The 26,796-nt window shown below is 35.8% G+C and overlaps 1 protein-coding gene across 8 annotated transcripts in view; it reads right to left on the reverse strand.

Annotated features, from left to right (window-relative positions):
• The window catches only part of TANK (TRAF family member associated NFKB activator), a 94,660-nt gene that overhangs the window by 29,321 nt on the left and 38,543 nt on the right, over positions 1-26,796 (reverse strand). For 6 of the 8 annotated variants that reach the window (XR_006339419.1, XM_043894295.1, XM_043894294.1 and 3 more), the window contains exons 2-4: positions 21,894-22,041; positions 1,644-1,755; positions 430-548 (exon numbers count right to left, since the gene is read on the reverse strand). Coding sequence is in view for 6 of the 8 variants with exons in the window: in XM_043894293.1 (XP_043750228.1) it covers positions 430-548; positions 1,644-1,755; positions 21,894-22,041 (379 nt within the window). In the remaining 2 variants the exon portion in view is untranslated. The remainder of the gene's footprint in view (positions 1-429; positions 549-1,643; positions 1,756-21,893; positions 22,042-26,796) is intronic. The other 2 variants (XR_006339420.1, XM_043894292.1) reach the window with 1 other exon arrangement.

Raw genomic sequence — 26,796 nt, forward strand, 5'->3', positions numbered from 1 at the left:
TATTTTCTAGCCCAGAATCATCTGTGTCTTACTATATTATTTTTATCTTTCTTTGTTAAATCTTTTATCTCTTTGGTAAACACCTGTGATATAGAAAAGTGAATACTAGAAAATAAGAAATTTAAGCCTTTATTTTAGTGCTTCAAATATATTTAGGAACATGTAAGTTACTTGCTTGTAATATAAACAACTTCTGTTTAGAATTCCAGTGGTGGATTCACTTTAAGAAAACAAAATGAGGAAGATGTGTTATATACTAGCATTTAAATTCTACTTCTTGTAATAACAGTGTTAGGGTTGAAAAGAATCTTGTCCGCTTTCTCCAACTTTCTTGCCCACCCCAAATGTAACAGAATACTGACTAAATAATTCAGAAAGTCTGATTTTTCATTTATTTCCTTTAGGGAATGAAATGGCAGCGCAGTCTACCTTTGATTCTTTTTCTCTTGGTATTCCTGATTTTGCTTTATCATGAGGCTGATCAAGAGTCAAATTATTCTTCCTTGCTTCACTGTCTTCAAGCAGGGGAACATAGCCACAACTGTTATCTGTAAGACAAAAACCTCTTGGATCTAAGTGGGAAATCCTTGTTTTGGGTACCACTTAGAAAAGTAAAAAGAATATACACCCAAACCCCTAATTTTAAAGAGCAGAGATTTTAAACTATGGGTTTTAAAAATTCTTTAGATAATAGTTACTTTAACAATTTACATTTGTCCACTTAGATTCTGGCATATTTGATTCGTATTTTTAAATTTTCATTCCCAATAAGCACACAAAATTCCTACACTTCCAGTATTAGTAGTATACAGAATACATAGAATTTACAAAACTAAAATTATGCTGTTTGTATCTTATCATCAGCAACCGCAATTAAATTTTTATTTAAGAAATATATTCAGGTATGCATTTGCTGTTTACTTACTTGTATAATGACTCTATGCTTATTATAAAAAAATCAGAAAATGCAGACATGCTGAAAAGTATAAATAAAAAGCTACTCACAGTTTTTATCATCTGTGAATGATTCCTAGTAACATTTTGGTTTATATTTTACCAGAATTTTTCTTTCTCAATACACATAAATTCACAAGAAACAATTTTTTTGCATAGATAAAATGCATGTTTTTTATCTTGCTTTTCTCATTTTGCTATATATCATGAATATGTCTCATGTTTCTAAGTGAACACCTATTATTATCACTTTACTTGGCTACACAGCTGTTTCCTACATGAATGACTGTAATTTAACGGTTGAACATTCCATTATTAGAAATTATTACTGTGATGAGCATCTTTGTAATATATACCTTGAGTACCTGAAGAAATATTTTTTTATGATACATTCTTAGGACTCAAATTTTTGGTTTAAAAGGCACACACACTTAAAAAGCTTTTGCTAGTTACTGAAAAATTGTCTTCTAGGAAATTTTACCAACTTAAGAGGGCCACCATATGGTACATGTGGCTGTCCACTTTCCCATTTCCTGCAAGTGTTCATTTCTTAAATAAACATAAAACTTAACTGCACCACAGGTATTAAGATACCAGAAACACAGGAGAAATAAAACAGAAAAACTTAACTTCCACCTTTCTTTTCCACAGAGGTTTAAGAAATACTTAAAAATTTAACATGAACATACCTCGACTGGAGTTCACAAGAAGTAACTGTGACTTGAGCTTGTCAATGAGCGTTTGCTGACGTGACAGCTGTTCCTGTTGCTCACGTATTCTCTGCTCATAGTTCTCAGTCTGCTGACCATAAAGACCAGTTAGCCTGGCATCTACTGACAGACATGTGTATACATTAATGTCCGTTAGTAATTACATATAGGTATGAGTTACCCATACTGCCATTTCCCAGCCACAGGGGCATTTATTTACGAGCTGAAAACAGGATTTAATCATGTACTTACAATCGTTACAAACAAAAGTGATTTAAAACACTTTAAGCACTGTAAAATTTTAGAGAAACCTTAGAGAAATTTTTAAGAGCTCAATGTACAGTTTCTTGGGTAAAAATTATAATTTAGAATTTAATCTGTAATGATAACAAAAAAGCACGAATGACAAAATGGATGCTACGTTAAAGTTTTTCTATAAAAATACTAACTTTAAAAAATTAAGATTTCATGTTCTTAAAACAAATGCACTTTTGAATTTATTTTTAGAGTAGAAAAACACAAAGTAGTTACAGCTAAAACACTATGAAAATCAAAGGTACAAGCACAAATTATAAAATTACATTGATCAGAAATTCCAAGATTAGGATTTAAGAAGTCAAGAAACCACATGGTTAATTTCTAATGGACATCTTAAATACCACAATTTCCCTTATATTTTTAATGCAGTCACTTTACTACTATTGCAATGGCTGTGAGAATTAAGCAATGAAAGTCTATGGCCATACCACCCTGAATGAGCCCGATCTGGTCTGATCTTGGATGCTAAGCAGGGTCAGGCCTAGTTAGTACTCGGATGGGAGCACTGAAAAGAACACACAAGTTCGCACTGCAGCATATAAATGTTGCAAACCTGATATTTGAAAACACTCCATTACGATGATCAAGTTAGCACAAAGTCTGAAAAATATATAACCAAAAAATAATAGAGAATTCTTTACCAATATCTATCACTAGAACATATAAATGACTAAATTGTAAATTCCTTGAAATATGAAATGGGGTTCTAATAATCTTGGAATGTCCTTCAATAGATACTAAATATTTGATTTTGAATTGATTCTTAATCAATGATCAAAATTAGTGAAGCTCTAGTATTTTCAGAGATCCACAAATACTAAGTACTTTATAAATGACACAGCTGTTTCTAGAGTCCCAAAAGAAATTAGCTTAAGAAATGAAAGCAAAATAGCACATTTTCCCAAATAAAAGGTGAAATTTTGTACTACATTTTAAATATGAGTAACTGACAAAGCTGGTAAGTAATCCAAGTGGTGTTTTGTCTTGCATGCTGCCTGAGGGTAGCTTCATGTAACTTGACATTTCTATGCAAAGTAACTTACACATAGGACATATTCAGTACAAGGTTATTGAAAAAAAAAAAAGAATTCCATTAAAATAAAATTCAATTGGTAAATTTTATTATTTTAAGTAAAAGAATGAATCTTTTGAATCTGTCTGAACCATACATCCTATGACTAGGAGTGTGATAATAGAACTTTGGATACCAAATTCTAGCCTAGGGCCAGGCTTCCCAGAACAAGACTTATTCATACATAAATTTGCATCCAAGCCCCTAGAAAGAGTGGGTGGGTTGACTATAAGAAGGGTTTAAACCTCTAATGCTAATTCTGTAATACTTTAAATTTGCCTTGTCTACACAGAGCTACCAGGGCTGAGGAATCAGCAAACATGCCTGATATTATGGTTTGTTCTATCTACTTTTGTGTATTTAGAACTTCCTCTAAAGAACTCCAAACTTTCCATAAACATGAACCAAAAATTATCCATTCTTTCACTTTTTCGATAGGTATATATATTTTACTATCAAGCATTAAATGACCAGTACAAAAAACTTACTAAGTTAGAGACACACTCAGAATAAATGTATAAGTTATTCAAACCTCAGCCCATTCTCTATCTACTACATATTTTTTTCCCAACCTTAATGAAAAAACAAATGACCTGTATTTTCTTTTGGAAGCAACTCAGAAAGCCTCTGCCAGGTAATTTTCATCTTCTAGTTTCTGGCTTAAAAACATACTTTAGCACATCTCCATATAACATATTATAATAAATGAAAAATGCTGAAAATGTTTTCATTAGCAGGTAAAAAAATCAAGAGATCAACAATTTCAAGTTGAAGTTTTCCACTATTTAGTAAACCACTTAACAAAGTACTTCATAAACTTAAGCAAATTCTGTAATAATTTAAAAAACTGATACTCTGGAAGTATAGCAGGAGAAACAGAATAGCAATAACCCATGTTCTTTTAAGTTCTTTCCACACACTTTCATTGTATCAATTATTAGTCTAGCCTAATTGTTTATATGTATGATTTCTCTTCAGACTATGACCTCCTCAAGGACAGAGACTATTCTGCTATCTCCAGAGTACCTGGCACATACTGAAATGCTCAATAAATATTAGTCAAATAAATAATCTAATTAAGTTAAGAAAATATAAGAGAAATAGATATGTCTTCAGAAGTTAACATGAAGGAATGGAGATAAGGTTTTGCTTACATTTCTGAAGAAAAATAGGAAAAATAGAGATAGTAAGTCAGTAAGTAAATAAGACAAAAGAAAATTAAGCTTCAGAAGATAGATGCAAAAAAATGGCTATGTCTGAAGATTTTTTCGTTTTTCCTTTTTTTGGAAAAAAAGGGAAGCTTATACTGTTAGAAAAAAATTTACTAATTTGAGAAGAGAAAATATTTAGAAACAGTATAAAGACTGACCACAAAGCCATGAGAGGGAAAGTCCAGAAGAGGATATTGTATCAAATTGGGAAATAACCAGAAGAACTGAGTTTACTTGCTATGTTTGGAAACTAACAGAAACAAGAGGCTTTTCTTCTTTTTATTAAATGCTTTTTGTTCACTGAACAGATGTATATAAACTTATTATCTGAAAATTCCTTTTAAAAGGTCAGATAATTGTTTCACTGTCATAGTATTTACACACACAAAAATCAGTACAATTACAAAGCAAGTACATTCCAGCACTACCAAAGACCCTACAAAACAGAAAAATTACTAACAACCACATTGAAAATGTACAACAGCAATGTCTTGTCAACACTTCTGTACAGAGCACAGACATGACAGCTAAAACAGACAGAAGAGAAGATGCTTTTGACAGCCAGTGTGTGTGAATGATTCTTTGAGTCAGATGGCAGCAACAAGTTACCAACTAGGAGATCTGCATGACAACTAACCATCCATCTGTATCAAACACCATCTGGCCAAGATGACTCTGGCTTCTGTGTATCTGACACTCCTTCCAATTCCAAAGAATAGCAAAACAAGTGGTCTACCAGCATCTAAAGAGGTAAACAGGTACTGAGGTACTTGTGCCAGAATATACTTTAATCCTTTCTCAATGTTCAAAAGCAAAACTTGTAACAATGCTGATGAAATATAGCACACACCTTGGATTTACTAAAAATGGTTCTCCATACACTCTCTTGACTATCATAAATAAAGCAAAAAGCTTATCTTAAGAAAAGTCCCTTTATCCTGGCAAAATTTCAGTCCATCTTCAAAATTAAGGCAGCATATTTTCTATAATTTTGGACATACAGCTGCTCAAGTTTTCATGGGTTTCATAAATATTAAAAGAGTTCTATAAACTGAATTTTTTTCTATTGCTAACATTGAAAATTCTCATTTTTCATATTTTCCAAAGCACTTATTTCCTAGATGGGAAAAAGTTCAAGTGTCCTCAGTCATCCATAATACTCTAAATAAGTCAAACATAATCTCTCTCATCCTCAAGAAATAATCCCAATATTCTGAGAAATACCATTTTTTTTTCTTCCAAGTATAAAAAAGAAGAGAAATTTAGTAAATATTGAATGGATTCAGAGAAAAAGTTTAAAAACCTTCCAAACTATTGCAAGATTAACAAAGAGAACAAAAGCTTTATTGACGGGTTTGCTTGGCTACTACAAAAACTCTCAATAGGAACTCCATAGTTCATGAAGGAAGATAATTAAATATTAATTATTCCAATATATAACATTTTAGACAAAAACTATCTTGAAACTGGTAAATCAAAAACATCAACTTCAATTTTAGGTTAAGAAAAAGAGAGACTGCATAGGATTAGCAACTGGAGATCTGGTTTCTACAGCTCATTTCTAAACCAAACTCTTATATTCTCCTATAACTAGGGAGTTATAAATCCTGCCCTCTCCCACCCTCCTGATACCAACACTTATCCAGGAGACCTACAGTCTGACATTAGATTATCAATCTGATTATCTACTTTTAAGTGATGGTGCTGTCACCAATTTCTCTGTATACCAAATGGTAAACTATTTTTATTTTACAATATTGTGTTTTGGTCCTGATTAATTTACTTAGGTTCTTTGGGCCTTGGTTTCTTTCACTTTGAAATAAAATTAATATTTACTTGAAGTACTGAAGTAGATGGCATGTATAAAATGTATGTTATGTAGTAAGCTCTTTGCAAATGTTAGCTCCCTTCCTGTAATAATGAACAAGGTTTCTACATACTATTATTAACATGTGTGAATATGTCCATTAACTAAAGCTCTGATTATCACTGATTATCACTACATATACAATTTGTCACCAGACTTACCACACAACCACTGCATGCTCTAAGCCAGTTTTTTCAATTCTTCTTATAGTTCACTGTAATTTAAGACTCAGAAGCTTTTTCTCTGAAAAATCAGTGTGGTATCTTCATTGAATCAAAAACATTCTATGAAGCAATAAACAAACAAAATAATTAATAAACAAACTCTGGTTGTTCAAAGTTTACAAAGAGACAAAATAGGCTCAAAATGATTAAGAAACAAAATGGTTGCTAAAAATTACAAAAGTAGCACATCTGTTGAAAACAATGCAAAAAACAACAAAATGTCCACCATCACAACCATATCAAAACCTCAGATGTGTACAAAGTAAAAAACTAACAGTCTCTTCCTTTACTTTGCCCTCCATTCCTCCTTAGAGGTAATTCCTATTGACATTTTGGTATGTGTTCTTTCAAAACTTCAGCGTACATGTGTATGTATCTTTTTAAAAAATGTGAATTGTTCTACAACCAAATTTTTCATCAACACATTATTATATGATCATTTCACTGACTACTATGCACCAGAATCAGAGAGCTTTATTTTCTCTATTTCACTTAAAAGCATTAAATTAACCTCCTGAGATTATTTCCCACATTTTATAGATGAGAATACTGAGGCAAAGAGCTAGAAAATAACCTGCTCAAAGTTTCTCAGTAGGAAGTAGAGCTGGGATTTGAATCCAGGTTAGCCTGACTGCAATGCCCAAGCCCCCTGAATAATCACCATGACTAGACGCACAGGAGTCTATCTAGCTCTACCAAGATCTTCTTTTTGCTATTTACTCTCCAGTTGGATATGCAGATGAAACCACCCTTAGGGCAGAAAGCCAAGAGGAACTAAAGAGCCTCTTGATGAAGGTGAAAGAGGAGCGTGAAAAAGGTGGTTTAAAACTCAACATTCAAAAAACAAAGATCATGGCATCTGATCCCATCACTTCATGGCAAACAGAAGGTGAAAAAATGGAAACAGTGGCAGACTTTATTTTCTTGGGCTCCAAAATCACTGTGAACTGCAAGGAGATCAAACCAGTCAATCCTAAAGGAAATCAACCCTGACTATTCATTGAAGACTAATGCTGAAGCTGAAGCTCCACTACTTTGGTCATCTGATACGACGAGCTGACTCACAGGAAAAGACCCTGATGCTGGGAATGATTGAGAACAGGAGAAGGGTGCAAGAGAGAATGAAACGGTTGGATGGTATCACTGCATCAACGGACATGAGTTTGAGCAAACTCTAGGAGACGGTGCAGTCCATGGGGTCCCAAAGAGTTAGACACGACTTAGTGACTGAAAAACAACCTCCCCCTCAGGCAGTCTCATTTCCAGTGGTTGGTTATTTGCCAGACTTTCAAATTCTCCTTCCAGCAGACCTCTCCTTTGAACTCTCTATTTATGTGGCCAAGAGCTACTGAAAAAGTATTTGTTATTTGTAGCAATGGGAAGAAAGCAGATGGAAAACCTGGGAAGGGCTGTGATTTAACTAGGTTAGTATAATGATTACGAATTTAGAGGAGTCAGATAAGCTCAGTTTCAGTATCGATTCTGCCACTTATGTTGCAATATTGATTTATTTCTGAGTCTCAGGTTCTTCATTTGAGAATGGGGCTAATAATGCCAACTTCGTAGGGCTGGGCATATTTACATGTAAAGGATGTGACATTTGTAAAATATATTTATTCATAAAAAGTTAATTCTCTTTGCTGCTTTATGAAGTAATATGAATTTAAGGACTGAAGGAGCAAAGAGAATACAATTGGTTCAGTATTATCTGGGATTACCTGACATTTTAGTATGGTCTAGGATAAAGGCTATCCTGGGAAGAAAAGCTAAAAACAGTCAAGTTTTCATAAAGACTAGAGGTCCTTAGACAAACAATTTAATGTCATAGTGGCAGGAGTGTCTAGGTATAACAATGGAAAATTTGGTATCAAGAAGAACACCTCTCAGGTCCCAGAGAAAGTGAATATACTTGATGACCAACAGGACATTAGTAGCAGTATCAGGAATCATCCTTGGAAATTTAAGTGAGATAATTTAGGATAAATAAAAGGCACTATTATTCCACACAGTAGCTTATAAGACTCATTACTCTTTTAACATGGTATAGGTGGGAAAAAATAGAGGATGTATAAGCTCAGGTCTGACAAAATATGGTTTTCAAGTGACAATGAGACATATGGATCTAGAGCTCAGAGAGTAAATCTGGAGTACGGAGATAAATTTACAAGTTATTGTCATAAGTATCCGAAGCAATGGAAGATGAAATAGCTCATACAAGAATATAAAGTAAGATACAAAGAAAGGCTTGAATAAGTCTAATATCTAGTGGCCTGGTATTGGAGAATAAACCTACAGAGAGAAATGAGGAATTGCAACCCAAAAAGGAATGAGAAAAATCAAATATGGTGTCTGAAATGTTAAGGAAAAATAGTGCTTTAAGGAAGAGGTAGCACAAGAGATACAATCAGTTATTAAATGGAATAAGGTAGTTTTGTATGTGTGAACTTGAAAGACTATCAATGATTTTAGGCAAAGAAGTTATAGATGTGAAATCCGTGGTCAAGCAATTTTTTTCAAATCATAATTCTACTACGTATTAGTGGAGTGCTTGTTAGTTCACCTTTTTTGTTTGAAAAATTTAAATAACAACTTACTCAAAAGAGCCATATAATAATTAAATGAGATGACTGTAACACTTTGCCAAACATAAGCTTCAATAAATCTTAGTGATGATGATGGTGAAGATAAACATAGTTTTAAAATTTTAAAATCTTTTCCAAATTAGCGTAACTCCATTTTTGAAAAGATACGATTCACATATTCTGAAAGGATAGAGGTATGTTATTAACAGTGGTGACCTCTGGGAAATGAGGGAGAGGACCATCACTTTATACTCTGTATATCTTAGATTATCTGCATTTTTTTCAATAAGCATGTGCTGCTTTTGTAATTTTAGCTAGTAATATTTAAAAAAAATCACTTACCTGTCTTATTTGTCTTTGTCTCCTTTACTGATTTGGAATACTCGGATGTCTTTGCTTGACAGAATGTTCTAAAATGGATGTAGCACACTGACTTTTCAAAGAGGAGCTTCTGAATCTTAAACTGAAGTGAACTAGAAGAAACACTGTGAGAAGAACTGGCCTGGAGTATGGACAGCTGAGTGGTAAAAGGTGGGCAAGTATAAACTAATGAATGACAAGTGAATAGAAATAAAACATAGTCAGAGAATCTACGCTAATTTTTTAGTAATAGATTTTTTTTAAAAGTTTGGTAAAATACATATAGCATAAAATTTGCCATTTTAATCATTTTTAAGTGTATAGTTCTGTGGTATTAAGTATAGTCAGACTGTTGTGCAAGCATCACTACCATCCCTTTCCAGAGCTTTTTCATTTTCCCCACCTGAAATGCTGTCCTTTACAACATGAATTCCCCACTCCCTTCCCCCAGCCTCCAGGAACCACTCTACTACTTTCTGTCTCTTTGAAGTCAACAGGAACCACTCTACTACTTTCTGTCTCTTTGAAGTCAACTATTCTACCCATTCTATGTATATATTGTTTTTTGTATATTGTATATACATATACAAAATGTATGCATATTTTGTTTATCTATTTATCCACTGAGGGGCAACTTGAGTTGTTTCTACCTTTTGGCCACTGTAAATAAGGCTGCTACAAACACAGGCATACAAATATCTCTTTGAATCCTTGCTTTCAGTTTATTTGGGTATCTATCCAGAAGTGGTATTGCTAGACTATGTGGTAATAATCCTATGTTTTGTTTTGAAGAAACATCATTTATTTTTCACAGTTGATACACCATTTTACATTCCCATCAGCAATGTACAGGAGTTCTAACTTCCCTACATCCTCACCAATACTTAAAAAAAAATTTTTTTTTAATAGCCATCCCAATGGGAACGGGATTAGTGTGGTTTCAGGGCTTTCCTGGTAGCTTAGTTGGTAAAGAATCCGCCTGCAATGGAGGAGACCCTGATTCGATTCCTGGGTTGGGAAGATCCCCTGCAGAAGGGTTAGGCTACCCATTCCAGTATTCTTGGGCTTCCCTGGTGGCTCATACGGTTAAGAATCCGCCTGCAATGAGGAGACCTGGGTTCGATCCCTGGGCTGGGAAGATCCCCTGGAGGAGGGCATGGCAACCCACTCCAGTTTTCTTGCCTGGAGAATCCCAGGGACAGAGAAGCCTGGTGGGCTACAGTTCAAGGGGTCACAAGGAGTCAGAACACGACTGAGCGACTAAGCACAGTGATTTCAACTTGCATTTCCCTAATGATGTTGAATTAATGTTGGCTTCCTAGGTAGGCTATCCACTCCAGTATTCTTGGGCTTCCCTTGTGGCTCAGCTGGTAAAGAATCCGCCTGCAATGCAGGAGACCTGAGTTGGGAAGATCCCCTGGAGAAGGAAAAGGCTACCCACTCCAGTTTTCTGGCCTGGAGAATTCCATGGACTGTATAGTCCATGGGGTTGCAAAGAGTCGGACACGACTGAGCGACTTTCACTTTCACTTTCCCAGGTGGCTCAGTGGTATAAAGAATCTGCCTGTCAATGGAGGAGACACAGGTTCAATCCCTGGGTTGGGAAGATCCCTTGGAGGAAGAAATGGCAACCTATTCTAGTATTCATGTCTGGAAAATCTCATGGACAGAGCAGCCTGGCGGACTACAGTCATTAGCATGGTAAAGGGCTGCACACAATGGCTGAGTGATTGAACAATGATGTCGAGCATCTTTTCATGTGCTTATTGGTCATTTGTATAACTTCTTTGGAGAATGTCTATTCAAGTCCTTGGTCAATTTTTTCATCAGGTTGTTTTTTGTTGTTGTTGAGCGTAGTTCTTTATACACTCTAAGTATCAATCCTTTATCTGATACATGATTTGCAATTATCTGCCCACTTTTCTTGGGTTGCCTTTCACTCTGTTGATAGTGTCTTTTGATGCAGAAAAGTTTTAATTTTGATGAAGTCCAACTTATTAATTTTCCTCTTGCTGTCTGTGTTTTTGGTGTCATAGCTAAGAAAGTGAAAGTGAATGTCACTCACTCGTGTCCGACTCTTTGTGACCCCATACAGTCCATGGAATTCTCCAGGCCAGAAAACTGGAGTGGGTAGCCTTTTCCTTCTCCAGGGGATCTTCCCAACCCAGGGATCGAACCCAGGCATCCCACATTGCAGGCGGATTCTTTACTAGCTGAGCCACAAGGGAAGCCCAAGAATACTGGAGTGGGTAGCCTATCCCTTCTCCAGCAGATCTTCCTGACCCAGGAGTCAAATGGGGGTCTCCTGCATTGCAGGCGGATTCTTTAACAACGAGCTATAAGGGAAGCCAATAGTAAGAACCCTCTCCCAAATCCAATGTCATGAAGCCTTTCCCCTATGATTTCTTCTAAGAGCTTTACAGTATTGGCTCTTGCATTTAGGTCTTTGATCAGGTTTAGGTTGATCTGTATATAGTGAAAGGTAAGGGTCCAACCCATGAACACAGATTTTCCCTCAAATGTTCATTTTTTTAAAAAAAAATTATTATTATTATTTTTGAGTATACCATAGAGCTTGTGAAATCTCAGTTCCCTGAGCTGGGACTGGACCTGGGCCATGACAGTGAAAGCTTGGAATCCTACCCATTAGGCCACCAGGGAACTCCCTCTTTTTAAAATTTCTTTCAGCAACATTTTGTAGTTTTCAGTGTATAAGTCTGTTGCCTACCTGGTTAAGTCGATTCCTACTTATATTATTCATTTTGATACTATTGTAAATTCAATTTTCTTAATTTCCTTTTCAGCTTGTTTAATGTTAATATATAGCAATGCAGTTGATTTTTGTGTGCTTATTTTATATCTTACAACTTTGCTGAATTTATTACTTCTAACAGTTTGATGGAACCCATTTAGGGTTTTCTATACATGGGATCCAGAAATCGGCAGAGATAATTTTTCTTCTCCCTTTCCAATTTAGATATTTTTCTTGCCTGACTGCTTTGGATAGGGCTTACAGTGCTATGTTGCATAAAAGTAGTGGAAGTATACTTCTTTGTCTTGTTCCTTATTTCAGAAAAATAAAGCTTTCAGTCTTTCACCATGGAGTATTATGTTAGATGTGGTTTTCTCACACATAGCCTTTATTATTATTTTTTTAACTGTGGTTATTTATGGCCCAAAGCAAGTGGCTGGCTGTTTGCTAGAAGCCAAGGGTTTTCTTTCCTTTTTTAAAAAACTATTTATTTATTTTAGTTGGAGGCTAATTACTTTACAATATTGTAGTGGTTTTGCCATACATTGACATGAATCAGCTACGAGTGTACATGTGTTCCCCATGCTGAACTTCCCCTCCCACCTCCCTCCCCATCCCATCCCTCTGGGTCATCCCAGTGCACCAGCCCTGAGCACCCTGTCTCATGCATCGAACCTGGACTGGCGATTTGTTTCATATATGATAATACACGTTTCAATGCTGTTCTCTCAGATCATCCCACCCTTGCCTTCTCCCACAGAGTCCAAAAGACTGTTCTATATATGTGTCTCTTTTGCTGTCTTGCATATAAGGTTATGGTTACCATCTTTCTAAATTCCATATATATGTGTTAGTAAATTGTATTGGTGTTTTTCTTTCTGGCTTACTTCACTCTGTATAACAGGCTCCAGTTTGATCCACCTCATTAGAACTGATTCAAATGTATTCTTTTTAATGGCTGAGTAATATTCCACTGTGTGTATGTACCACAGCTCTCTTATCCATTCGTCTGCTGATGGACGTCTAGGTTGTTTCCATGTCCTGGCTATTATAAACAGTCACACATAGCCTTCAATATATTGTAATAGTTCCATAAAGTCTGTTTGTTGAGTGTTTTTACATTAAAAAAAAAAAAAAGGTGTTGAATTTTGTAAATTCTTCTGCCATCAATTGAGATGATCCTGTGCTTCTGTCCGCCTCTTCATTCTGTTAGAGTGGTGTATTACATTCATTGATTTGACCATTCTTGCATTGCAGGAATAAGGTGTATAATTGGTGAAGGTGTATAATCCTTTTAACACACTGTTGAGTTTGGTTTGCTAGTATTTTGTTGAGGATTTCTGCATCACTGTTGATAAGGGATATCAGCCTATGTAGTGCCTTTGTCTGGCTTTGAAGTTAGAGTAATGCTGGCCTCATAGAATTGAGTTAGGAAATATTCTATTTTGATCAATTTTTTGGAAGAGTGTGAGAAGGACTGGTGTTAATTCTTTGAATGTTTGGTAGAAATCACCAGTGAAGCCATTAAGTCCTGGGCTTTCTTTGTTGTAAACTTTTTGGTAACTGCTTCAATTTCTTTACTAGGTATTGGCCTATGCAGATTTTCTAGCTTTGCATCCCATTTTGTTACTGATGTCACTAATTACACCTTTATATATTGTAAACCCATTAATATAGACTTAAAATTATCTTATGTTTGTGTTCTAAATATGGCTATAGAAAATAAAAAGCAGAGTGACAAATCAAAATTATAATAATACTGATATTTATATTTGTCTATTATTCACCTTTCCCAAAGGGTTCTGTATTTTCACTTGGCTTCAAATTATTCTCTAGTACCTTTTCACTTCAACTTGGACATTCCTTAGCACTTCTTATAGGTCAGGTCTAGGGGTAACGAACTCCTTCCACTTTTGTTTGTCTAGGAATATTTTAATGTCTCCCTCAGTTTTGAAGGACAGTTTTGCCAGATATAAAATTCTTGGTTAATAGTTGTTTTTTCCCCCCTCTTTAATACTTAAATACAACACAGCATTGCCCTCTGGTCTGCAAGCTTTTTGTTGAGAAATCCACTGAGCCTTATTGGGGCTTCCTTGTACACGAGTCCCCTTCCTCCTGCTGCTTTCCAGATTCTATATCTTTTTTTTAATCATTATTTTTTTTTTTCATATTCTATATCTGCCTTTCAACAGTTTGATTACAATTTGTCTTGATGTAGGGCTCTTTAGATTTACCCTACATGAAGTCTGTTGAGCTTCTTGGATTTATATATATATATATAGTTTATTTTATAGTTTATTTTATATATATATATAGTTCCTTAAATTTGAGAAGCTTTATTTAATAATCTATTTCTTCAAAAGAATCTCTCTCTCCTTCTCCCATAGCACATACTGCTGTACTTGATAGTGTCCTGTAATTCCCTTAGGCTTTGCTAACTCTTCTTTATTCTTCTTTTTCTTTCTGTTCCTTGGATTCCAATCTTTCAAATGACCTGTCTTTCAGCTCACTGATTCTTTTCTCTGCTTGTTCAAGTATATTCTTGAACCTCTAGGGTAAAATTTTTATTTTCTCATTTTGTTCATATTATTGCTTTCCTGATTTACTTTAGCTCTTTGATTCTGTCTTACTTTAGCTCTTTGGGCATGTTTGCAACAATTCTTTGAAAGTCTCTGTCTAGTAAATCTGATGCATATATTTCCTCAGGGCCTGTTTCTGGGAATTTATTTTTTTCCTTTGAAAAGGTCACATTCTCATTTTTTTGAATGCTTTGCTATGGTTGAAAACTGTGTATTTGAACAGTCACTCGCCAAGCCTGCAACCTTGTGTGGATGATCTTCACTAATTAGCAGGTCCTTTAACCTTGACATTAGTCCAGGGTAAAGGTTTAAGGTTTTCTCAAGTATTTTCTGGGTGTGTATCCTGTTTGGTTCTCTGTTTGTGATTTTTCCCCTCTTGATTTTTCCTGGCTGTTTGGAGGTGTCTTCTCAGGGCCTCAGATGTTCCATTATATTCCTTTTCCCACATCTCTTGCACCATGTGTTCACTGCAATCCCCTCCCCACAGTTTCCGTATGTTATGATGCCACCACTGCTTTCCACAGTTGCCAGTCTGAGACCTAAACTATGCAGTCAGTCATTCCCAATTCCAAGCTTCAATTCAGATTAAGACAGAAAACAGTCCCTTGGGTAGTCCACAGACTGACCAGGATGTTTCAAAAATGTTCCACTTTGCTTGTTCCTTTCTTCCTTCCTGAGGGAATCAGGAACTGGGCTGCTTCCTTCCAGATGCACCATGCCATGCTGGGGAGGAGGTGGGTCAAGGGTGAGTAAAATGCCCTTAAATTTTCTTTATTTTCATTGTAGGTTTTTCTTGACTAAGTGTTCACTTTGTTGCCATACATCACTGACTGATTTCCAGAATTCCTAAAAAAATTTTTTCAGTCTGTTTAATTGATGTTTTTGTGTAAAATCAGGGGATTGGACTTCCTACTTTATTACCTTGCTGATGTCATTCAACAGACCAATTTATTTTAAGCTTAATGTTCAGAAGCACAGCCAAGCTCACTCAGAGTACAGCTCCTGGGGCCTTTTCAGAAGGCCAGGCAACTTCTCCAAGGTTATTTTCTTGCTTCCCTTCTTCCTTTGCTCTATTCTCTTTCTCCTTAGAACCTCCTTCCCCTATCACTCCAAGTATCACTCTACAAAGTTGATTCCTAAATTTGTATTTTCAATTGTTACTTTACTTCAAAGATCTGTAACTCAATAGTCTGCTGATAATTTTCCCCAATGATCTTCTAATTCTTGAACTCAAAATATCAGATAAAACCAAATAACTTCCTTTATCAAAATCAGCATTCTCTTTTCTTGTGCCTGCATCATCAATCTTCCATTTATCCAAGCTAAAAATCTTGGAAGTGACATTTTGTTATCTTCTCATACTACAAGCTTGAGAATGTGTGTATATATATATATCTTATATATAAGATTATGAATAGGGAATATCTAGCTTGATTGAACTTTTCAAAGTTCAATCTCACTTCTGAGAGTAGACAGATAAGGAGAAATTAGTGATTTACACTTGGTACATTTGAGTCTATAATTTTAAAAAATAAATGCTCCATAAAATAAAATACAAAAAAATGTCAAAAGGATGTATAAGTGTTTTCTCACAAAAATGTTTTAGAAAAATGTTAGTTTTTTAAAAAAGGAACGAATGAGATCAAATTTCTAAACTCTATTTCATTGTACTATAGAGAATGCAATGGCCAATAAAATTGAATTTCAGCAAGTCTAGCATCTCACATTAAAATGGGAATAATTATGTTGTCTCCTAATAATTATAGATGCCTCTGTAACTCCCTCATATGAAGCTGTCTAGTGTTATATCAAACAGGGATCGGGCAATGGAGTTAGATGCAGGAGAACAAAAAGGTAAGTCATTTGCTTCATTATTGCCACTATGGGCCATTATTCCTTTAAACTTAAGCAAAAAGCCATTCACAAGGCATTTTAATTATACCAGTCTCTTCTCAAAACAGTTATCTTCCAAGACACTAATCATTTCCTTACGTTCAGGAATTTTTGCTCTTCCCTTCACGTCTCTCTAAATGTTCTTAAATCTACCACCATTCTAGGAGAAGTGCTCTAGTCTTAAGAGTTTCCTGAATTCCTCAATCTCATTCCAGCTATCCACTTTCATGACTCATTATGAAAACAGAAGATACTAAACATCAATCTTTGCTCACTGACAATAATCCATCCTTTGAACTCACATTCTTCTACTCCCGCTGTATCTGTCCTCTCACTTCATGAACACTTCATCCATAAACCCTCTTTTTGTTCTTAGTCTTAAACTCTTCTCGGATTAGCTTCTTTCTGATTTTAGCTTATATCTCAAAGCACATAACTTCAATTGCTTTTGTATGTACTTTCTGGTCACCTAACCAAAAATTCTTTTACTTTAACTCTACAATCTCTTAATCTTGGATCTAGCCATCCAATTACTTCTACATCAAGAAAGCTGCTGAAAGAATAACCAGCAAACACAGCAAACAAAAATTCATGATAAAGGCTGGATGCCATATTTTTCTTCTTTCACTTAACTGAAGCTTTCAAGTCTTTATTATCACCTTCAGACTATCTTAAAATCCTAAAATCATTTCACTCAGTAGATGATCTTGTATTTCACAGCCAAAAAATGGACTCTCATAAGAAAATCTACTCTTTTTTTATTTTTTAAATTGAATAAATTTGACATATAATAATACGTAAGTTTAAGGTGCATAGTGAGTTACTTTGATACATTTATTTCATAATATGATTGTTGTAGTCATACTTAACACATTAAATAATTATACTATAATATTATTGTTTATATTCATTATAACATGCATTAGATCTCCATGGCTTATTTACTACTTGTTATAAATTTAAACAATACCAATCTTCTCTGCCTCTCTCCATCTCCCAAGTAAACACCGTTTTACTGTTTTTACAGGTTTGACTTTTTTGGATTCCAGATATAAGTAATACATGATAATCCCTTTAAACTTTCTGCCATCTCCGCTTCTTACATACAAACTTATTTTCATTTGCAGCCATTTTTCTCTCTTGTGCCCTCCAGTTCTCAGAGGAATGGGTGTTTCTTCATGTTCAGAGTAAGTTCCTTAACCTCTTTCTGAATCTCTAGCAACCGCCTGGCTGGCCATGTTTCCATCCTCTGCCTCTTCTTTTCTTCAAATATCCCTTCACCCCACACATTGTAATTTGGAAATGTACACACTCAGGGCTATAATGAAATTGTTGTTCTATAATCTATATCTATAATCTCCAATTCAGGACATTTTCACCTGTATGTCCCAGAGGTAACCAAACAATTGCCATTCATTTTTCTTTAGTAAATTGAAACGTAATATTCAGTTCAGTTCAGTCGCTCAGTTGTGTCTGACTCTTTGCGACCCCATGGACTGTAGCATGCCAGGCTTCCCTGTCCATCACCAACTCCTGGAGCTTACTCAAACTCATGTCCACTGAGTCATTAATGCCATCCAACCATCTCATCCTCTGTTGTCCCCTTCTCCTCCCGCCTTCAATCTTTCCCAGCATCAGGCTCTTTTCCAATGAGTCAGTTCTTCGCATCAGGTGGCCAAAGTATTGGAGTTTCAGCTTCAGCATCAGTCCTTCCAATGCATATTCAGGACTGATTTCCTTTAGGATGGACTGGTTTGATCTCCTTGCTGTCCAAGGGACTCTCAAGAGTCTTCTCTCAACACCACAGTTTAAAAGCATCAATTCTTTGGTACTCAGCTTTCTTTATAGTCCAAATCTCACATCTATACATCAGTTCAGTTCAGTTCAGTCGCTCAGTCATGTCATGACTACTGGAAAAACTGTAGCTTTGACTAGATGGGCCTTTGGTGGCAAAGGAATGTCTCTGCTTTTTAATATGCTGTCTAGGTTGGTCGTAACTTTTCTTCCAAGGAGCAAGCATCTTTTAATTTCATGGCTGAAGTCACCATCTGCAGTGATTCTGGACCCCCCAAATAAAGTCTGTCGCTGTTTCCATTGTTTCCCCATCTATTTGCCATGAACTGATGGGACCAGTTGCCATGATCTTAAGTTTTCTGAATTTTCTAAGAAATCCAGAGTTTTAAGTCAACTTTTTCACTCTCCTCTTTCACTTTCATCAAGAGGCTCTTTAGTTCTTTTTTGCTCACTGCCATAGGGTGGTGTCATCTGCATATCTGAGGTTATTGATATTTCTCCTGGCAATCTTGATTCCAGCTTGTGCTTCTTCCAGTGCAGCATTTCTCATGATGTATGTAATACATGTATATTAATAGGTAGGCTTCCCCAATGGCTCAGGGGTAAAGAATCTGCCTGCAATGCAGGAGACACAGGAGATGAAGGTTCAATCCCTGGGTTGGGAAAATCTCTTGGAGAAGGAAATGGCAACCTGCTCCAGTATTCTTGCCTGGAAAACTCCATGGACAGAGGAGCCTGGCAGGCTACAGTTTAAAGAGTCACTGGACATGACTAAGCACACAGGCAAGGCATATTAACAGGTATATAATTATATATTTATATATAATAAAGTGCCAATTGATGGTTGCCACTTATTTTTATACTCCTGATCTTAGACCACTGCTTAGCACCAATATGCTTGTTGAGCCAATTCCACACTATTCTCTATCCTATCTATCCTCTATCCCACTGTCAGGAAGACTTTTCTAAAGCACATATTAAGTCCTTCAATATATTTTGAATGAGTAAGAATACAGTACAAAACTACTTGGTTATAATCATCATAAGGCCCTAATCTATCTTCACAGCTTCTTTTCCTGTACTGCCCTCACTTCTGAGTTTTTACTATATATAGTTCTCTTCCTGCTTTCAGGATCCATCTTCCCTAATTTACCCAGTTCCTCCTAATCTTGGCTCAAGGGTTGGGCTTAGTGGTAGGCTTATGACCTGATCCTCCCAGAGTGAGTTAAGTGCCTCTTAACTGTGCTCACATGTTATCCTGTATAGATCTCTACTACAGCACTTAGCACGCTATAGTAATAACTATTGATCTTTTTTACTTATTGAAAGTCCTTAAGGACATAAACCATATTTTATTTAAGTATTCTCAGAACCTTATTAAGAGCTCAGTACAAAAAAAAAAAAAAAAAAAAGAGCTCAGTACATAGCAGACACTCAATGTTTCTTAAATTAGTATGTCTAGAGTTTAACATTTTTTCTTCTCCTATTTTTAAACAGTATTTCCCTTTCCCCTCTTTAGGATAAGTGCCATAGTGAATAAAGGTTTCTTCCACGGCAGAGATTAAATTATACGAGTTTTCAGTTGCTTACTACTGGCCAGGGCAGAAAGATCAGGAGATAGATAAATACCTGTCTCTGTTTTATCGCAAGAATATCTCAATATTCCTATTCCCTAATTCTGTATTTCCCAGTGTTCCTAGAACAGGCATAGCATTGTTGAAGTTTCTTAATGAACCTAATAAGAAAATAAGAGTAAAAGCTGCGAATTTTTGTTACTCTCTTTAAAAAGTGATTATGCCTTATACATGAATTGGAAAGGAAAACAAATCCAAATTCTAAATTTCACTTCAATAATCGAGAAAGTGTCTGTCATTATCCTATCTCTGTTTCTCTTATGCACCCCTACTGAAGATCTCTAGACCATTAAGTTTACCTAAATAACTGGGAGTATTCTTTTGTAAATCAACATGAGAATCACACACAAAAAAGATAATTTTTGAGAAATGGAGTGCAGCAGGTATAACACCAGTTTTATAGTAGATGTATCAAATAGAAAGGAGAAAGGGAATTGTGTATTCCTATACTTATGGAGGAAACTAAGAACTGCATGACTAGCATATTTCTTAAGACTTCACAATACCATAGACTAGTAAAAAAAAATTTTTTTTTAATTGAGGGAACCAACAGAAGATCCTCTACTTTCCACAGCCTTACAGGAATGATTTAACATAGCAGGCCTTAAGCTATTTATCTTCAGAAAGGCCTATTTGCAAGGCTGGCCCCTTGACTGGCATCTGGGAATGTAATCTTCAAAAACATTTCTTAAGTGATAAGATTCTAAGTGCTGTGCCAACCTACTTAGACTACCATGATATTCATGGTGAATAACTACTTTCCCTCTGACACAGGGTGCCTATGTAACCAACCCTTAAAAATAGCCCAAGCTCGTGAGTCTCAAATGGAGTTCCCCGTGTCAAAGCACTGCATATAGGCTGGGTGAACTTCTGAAAGCTGGAGAGAGGGTGCACTCCGTATGACTCCTCACAGAAGGGAAAGAGTATAGGAAACCTGCACATGGATTCCTCTAGACTCCACCTGGTGTCTTTTTCCATTAATGATCTGGCTGTGTATTTTTACTAGTCTCTGTAATAAATCCTAGCTCTGAATATGACAGTTTTACTAAGTCCTGTAATCCTTTTAGAGAATTGCAGAATGTCTGGGTGTACTGGGGACTCCCAAAACACTAAGTAATGATACTAACTAAGCAACAAAAAACACAAAAACCAAAACCTCTATGATTATCATTTGACAAATGGGTATGTTAACAAAATTTTGCTCTTTATTCTGACAGTACAGAAACATAGAAACAGTATCAGAATAAAGGATAGAATTTTAAATGGAATAAATTTAGCATTATAAGAAGTTAATTACTTTATTCTTATTTTTCTCATTTTACTGTAGGTTGGTGAAAACCTTATCAAGGACCATCGACAGACATGCCTAGGAACTACTTAACCAGTAATTTTTGCCTGGATATACCTTTCTTCCAATTTACTTTCTTTAGAAACTGAAAACACTAAGCGGAAATTTGATGTGAACAGGAGTATTTTAAAAAGCTGAAACTTCTGGTAAGACATTAAAGATTTCACTGAAATAATAGTTTATCTTTAACTTATAGTTAGAGAATAAATTAATAACAAATTTAGTTCCATGATATTTTAAGATTTGTATCGTCTTCCAGTCAGCCAAGTAACAATATGAAACAAACAAAAAACTAGCTGAGATACCGATACTCTGACTTTTAGTTTGTCATTTTGCTTAAAAATTATTCATGGAAGATAACGTACTTATTTTTCCTCAATACAATCATCTTAAAATGAATTCTTTCCATAGGTCACAATATTCTTTAAAAAGTTAGCAAATAAAAACCTCAAATTTCATCTATCAATATATCCCTGTGTTTTAGTTCCTTAAAAAGTTCTTTCTTTAGTTCTAACAACATAATATTTTCCATTGCAAAAGATTCAAATTCCATTCACCAGGATAAATAACAACTTTCAAAACTAACACCACATACCTTTTGCTGTAGTTCTTTTACTGCAGAATCTCTATCCATGCATGCCTGTCGAAAGGCTTCATAAGCTTTATTGAGTTGCTCGCCAATGTTTTTATCCATTCCTCTCTGTCCTGTTGCATCACTATAAATGATGGAGTAAATGACAGATCTGGAAAATAATTGAACAATTTAGATAGCTATCAAGTAGTATACATCATTTTAAAAATGTGCCTCAAAGACAGTTCTGTATTGTTTAGCATGAACATTATGGGATCATGTACTATAAAGTTTTTTAAAGTATATTTATTTATTTATTTCTTTGGCCGTGTTAGGTCTTAGACGCAGCACACGGGATCTTTCATTGTAGCACAGAGACTCTCTAGTTGTGGCGCCTGGGTTCCCGAGCCACAGGCTTCAGTCATTGCGGTATGTGGGCTTAGCTGCTCGGTGGCATGTGGGATCTCAGCTCCCCAATGAGGGATTGAACCCATGAACCCTTCATTGCAAGGTGGATTCTTAACCACTGGATCATCAAAGAAGTCCCCATATAAAACAGCTTTATGAAGGCAAAAAAGTCTCATATAAAATCCTGATCATATTTTAATCCTGGAATATTGTGAAACCTTAACTTCTACAATTTTGAAATATTCTTTATGAATGTTTAAGGAGCAATTAGGGTTCCAGTTCATAAAGATGCTACTTTGCAAATGGTATTCTATAAATGCAAGTTAAAAATGGAAAAATATAAAAGGCCATTTGTTATTAATCCTTTATTATAGAAATGCACAACAGGCTTAGCAATGTTAGAAGGGGTTTCTTTTTACTAAATGGACAGTTACTTCCACTTATAAGGTGAATGCTTGCTATACTGAAATTAGAGCAAAATTAAGTAGATAATAAATGTTTGTGGATGGAGTTCACACTGTTATCACACAGCAATTAAAATGTGTGAAAATGCTCTTATTTTAGCACAAAATCTAGGGAAAACTGCCACTGGATTGTACATTAAAGAAGGAAAATCACACCCCATCAGTCTTACCCCTACTCTATATTAGTTTTCTGACTTCTCTGCTATTTCTGAACTACAGGTGATTTCCTCAGTGGAAGTAATTTAGTTTTATCATCTCAATTTGCATTATATCTTTAAAGACACTCCCTGACTCTGAGCAGAGGATCATCTATCTAATGACTGATTTTTCTTGTCAAGCTGTAAAAACCACACCATGGAGCCTTTCTCTTAATCTTCTGAGAGCCACAGAATAGACAAAGTTGTCTATCAGTCACATGGGGTTTTGGGGATACCAAATTATTTCATACCCTTTATGACTGGAAATCCTTCATAATATCAGTCTCTCTCATAACATCTTTATCTTTGAGTATACCTGCTTTCCATATTTTACATTAAGATATAATTCATATAAAATAAATTCACCATTTTAAAGTATACACTTCTGTGGTTTTCTGTATTCACAATGCTGTGCAACTATCACCAAAATCTAATCACAGAACATTTTTATTAGCACATAAAGAAACTCTGTACCTACTAGCAGTTAGTCCCAATTCCCATCTCCCCTGTAACCCCTGACAATCACTAATTTGCTTTCTGACCCTATGGATGTACTTATTCTGAATGTTTAGAATCATACAGTATATGCCAGTGTGTCTGGCTTTTTTCACGAAGCATTAAAATTTCCAATCTTTAAACACGTTGTAGCATGTAATAGTACTTCACTGCTTTTTATGTTTGAATAATATTCCATTTTTTAGCTATACTACATTTTACTTATCCATTCCTCAATTAATGGATATTTGGGTTGTTTACATTTTTTGGTTATTTTGAATAAAGTTACAATGCGCATACATATCTGTGTGAACACAAGTTGTCAGTTCTCTTAGATATATACCTAGGACCAGAACTGCTGAGTCAGATGACAGTTACGTTTAACTTTTTGAGGAACTACCACAGACATTACAGTCATTTCCACAGAAGCTGCATCATTTTATATTTTCACTAGCAATGCCCAAGAGTTCCAATTTCTCCACATTTTCACCAATAATTATGGTCCATTTGAAAATATGTTAGGATCCTATTGGGTGTGAAGTGGCACCTCATCACAGTTTTGATGTTGAGCATCTTTATAGAGCTTATTGGGCATTTGAATATCTTCTTTGGAGAAATGAATAATCAAATTCTTTGCCTACCTTTCATATACATGTGCATATACACATACATATATGTACATGTGTATATATGTGTGTGTGCATGTACATCAAACGTCTAGTCAAATCCATATGTGCCTATATGTGCACGCTAAGTCATTTCATTCATGTCCAACTCTTTGCAACCCCATGGACTGTAGCCTGCCAAGCTCCTCTATCCATGGAGTTCTCCAGGCAAGAATACTGGAGTGGGTTGCCATGCCCTCCCTTCTCCAGGGGATCATCCCAAGCCAGGGATCAAACCTGCACCTCTACATCTCCTGCACTGGAAGCAGGGTTCCCTAGCATTAGTGTCACTGGGAAGGCATATATACACACACTGCGTATGTGTGTATATACATGTGCATGCATGCTCAGTTGTGTCCGACTCTTTGTAACCCCTATGAACTGTAGCATGCCAGGCTCCCCAGTCATGGAATTTACCAGACAAGAACACAGGAATGGGTTGCTATTTCCTTCTCCTATATATATATACATGTGTGTATATGTGTGTGTATATATATATATGTATATGTATAAATATATATATTTATGCATATGTACATGCATATATATAATTTCCAATATTTTCTTCCATTCTGTAGATTATCTTTTTGTTTGATAGTGTCCTTTGACAAAGTTTTAATTTTGATGAAGTCCAATTTATCTTTTTTCTTTAGTTCTTGTGCTTTTCATATCTAAGAAACCCCTGCCTAATCCAACCAAGATCACACAGATTTTCACCTATATTTTCTTTTAGAAATTTTGTAATTTTAGCTTTTACATTTAGACCTTTGATTTGTATTGAGTATCTGTGTAATACAGTATGAGGTAGGGCTCCAGATTCATTCCTCTGTATGTGGCTGGTGAGTTCTCCTGGCATCATTTGTTGAAGAGGCTATTTTCAACTGAAATGCCCTTGGCATTTTCCCACTGAATGTCCTTGGCATCCTTGTTGAAAACTAGCTAACCATACATCACAATGCCCTTAAATACCCAGGTAATAGTTTAATCCTATCAGCCAGTCTTTAATATACTAAGCACACTCCTACATCATTTTCTAGACTTGGTAAAGAATAATTTTCAAAGATTTTATTATGGGGATCAAACAATGGAAACTCTTCAAGAGATGGGAATACCAGACCATCTTGAAAAACCTGTATGCCGGTCAAGAAGCAACAGTTAGAACCTTGTATGGAACAACTGACTGGTTCAGGATTGAGAAAGGAGTACAACAAGGCTGTTTATTGTTACCTTGTTTATTTAACTTATATACAGAGCACATCATGAGAAATGCTGGGCTAGATGAGTTCCAAGCTGGAATCAAGATTGCTGGGAGAAATATCAACAACCTCAGATATGGAGATGATACTACTCTAATGGAAGAAAGCAAAGAGGAAATAAAGAACCTCTTAATAAGGGTGAAGGAGGAGAGCGAAAAACCTGGCTTAAGACTCAATATTAAAAAAACTAAGATCATGGAATCCAGCCCCATCACTTCATTGCAAATAGAAGGCGAAAAGGTGAAAGCAGTGACAGATTTCATCTCCTAAATTACTGTGGATGGTGACTGCAGCATGAAATTGGAGGACAACTGCTTCTTGGCAGGAAAGCTATGACAAAGCTAGACAGTGTGTTAAAAAGCAAAGACATCACTTTGCTGACAAAGGTCTGTATAGTCAAGGCTATGGTCTTTCCAGTAGTCACAGATGGTTGTGAGCGCTGGACAATAAAGAAGGTAGAGTGCCGAAGAATTGACGCTTTCGAATCGATGCTGGAGAAGACTCCTTAGAGTCCCTTGGACTGCAAGGAGATCGAATCAGTCAATTTTAAAGGAAATCAAGCCTGAACATTCATTGGAAGGACTGATGCTGAAGCTGAAGCTCCAGTACTTTGGTCACCTGATGTGAACAGCTAACTCAATGGAAAAGACCCTGATGCTAGGAAAGATTGGAGGCAGAAGGAGAAGAGGATGACATAAGATGAGATGTGTGGATGTCATCACTGACTCAGTGGACATGAATTTTGGCAAATTCCAGGAGATGGTGATGGAAAGGGAAGACTGGAGTGCTGCAGTCCATGGGGTCATGAAGAGTTGCGGACACGACTTGGTGACTGAAAAACAACATTATGGGGATCACAGTGTTTTTACCTTGTGAAGCAATGAAGTGACTGAAGTAAGTGAAGTCGCTCATTTGTGTCCGACTCTTTGAGAACCCATGCACTGCAGCCTAACCAGGCTCCTTAGTCCATGGAATTTTCCAGGCAAGAGTACTGGAGTGGGTTGCCATTTCCTTCTCCAGGCAAGATCCAGGGGATCTTCCTGAACCAGGGATCAAACCCGGGTCTCTTGCATCGCAAGCAGACGCTTTACCATCTGAGCCACTAGGAAGGCCCTGAAGCAATGAAAGTCATACTTTTTTAGGCATTCCAGTTAGGAAGTCTGTTTTTACTGCTACCTCTGATAGATGGAAAAGATGAAATACTGTTAAGATAATTAACATTGCCAGGATCTCTAACATACCATAGACACTATGGAAACAGAGTAATTAGCATTAGCACAAAGCATCATTTTGAGTATTTATTTAGATACTATTATCATTCAAAAAAGGATTTAGGGTGGCTTTAAAAAGCACATGAGATTAAAAGTAAGTATATGAGCAGGAAAAGAAAAATAAGGATAGGAAGCTATAGGGAATATAGTATACTATAATACGCTCATACA

Source organism: Cervus elaphus, chromosome 33 (assembly GCF_910594005.1).
Source record: "Cervus elaphus chromosome 33, mCerEla1.1, whole genome shotgun sequence".
Taxonomy (NCBI): domain Eukaryota; kingdom Metazoa; phylum Chordata; class Mammalia; order Artiodactyla; family Cervidae; genus Cervus; species Cervus elaphus.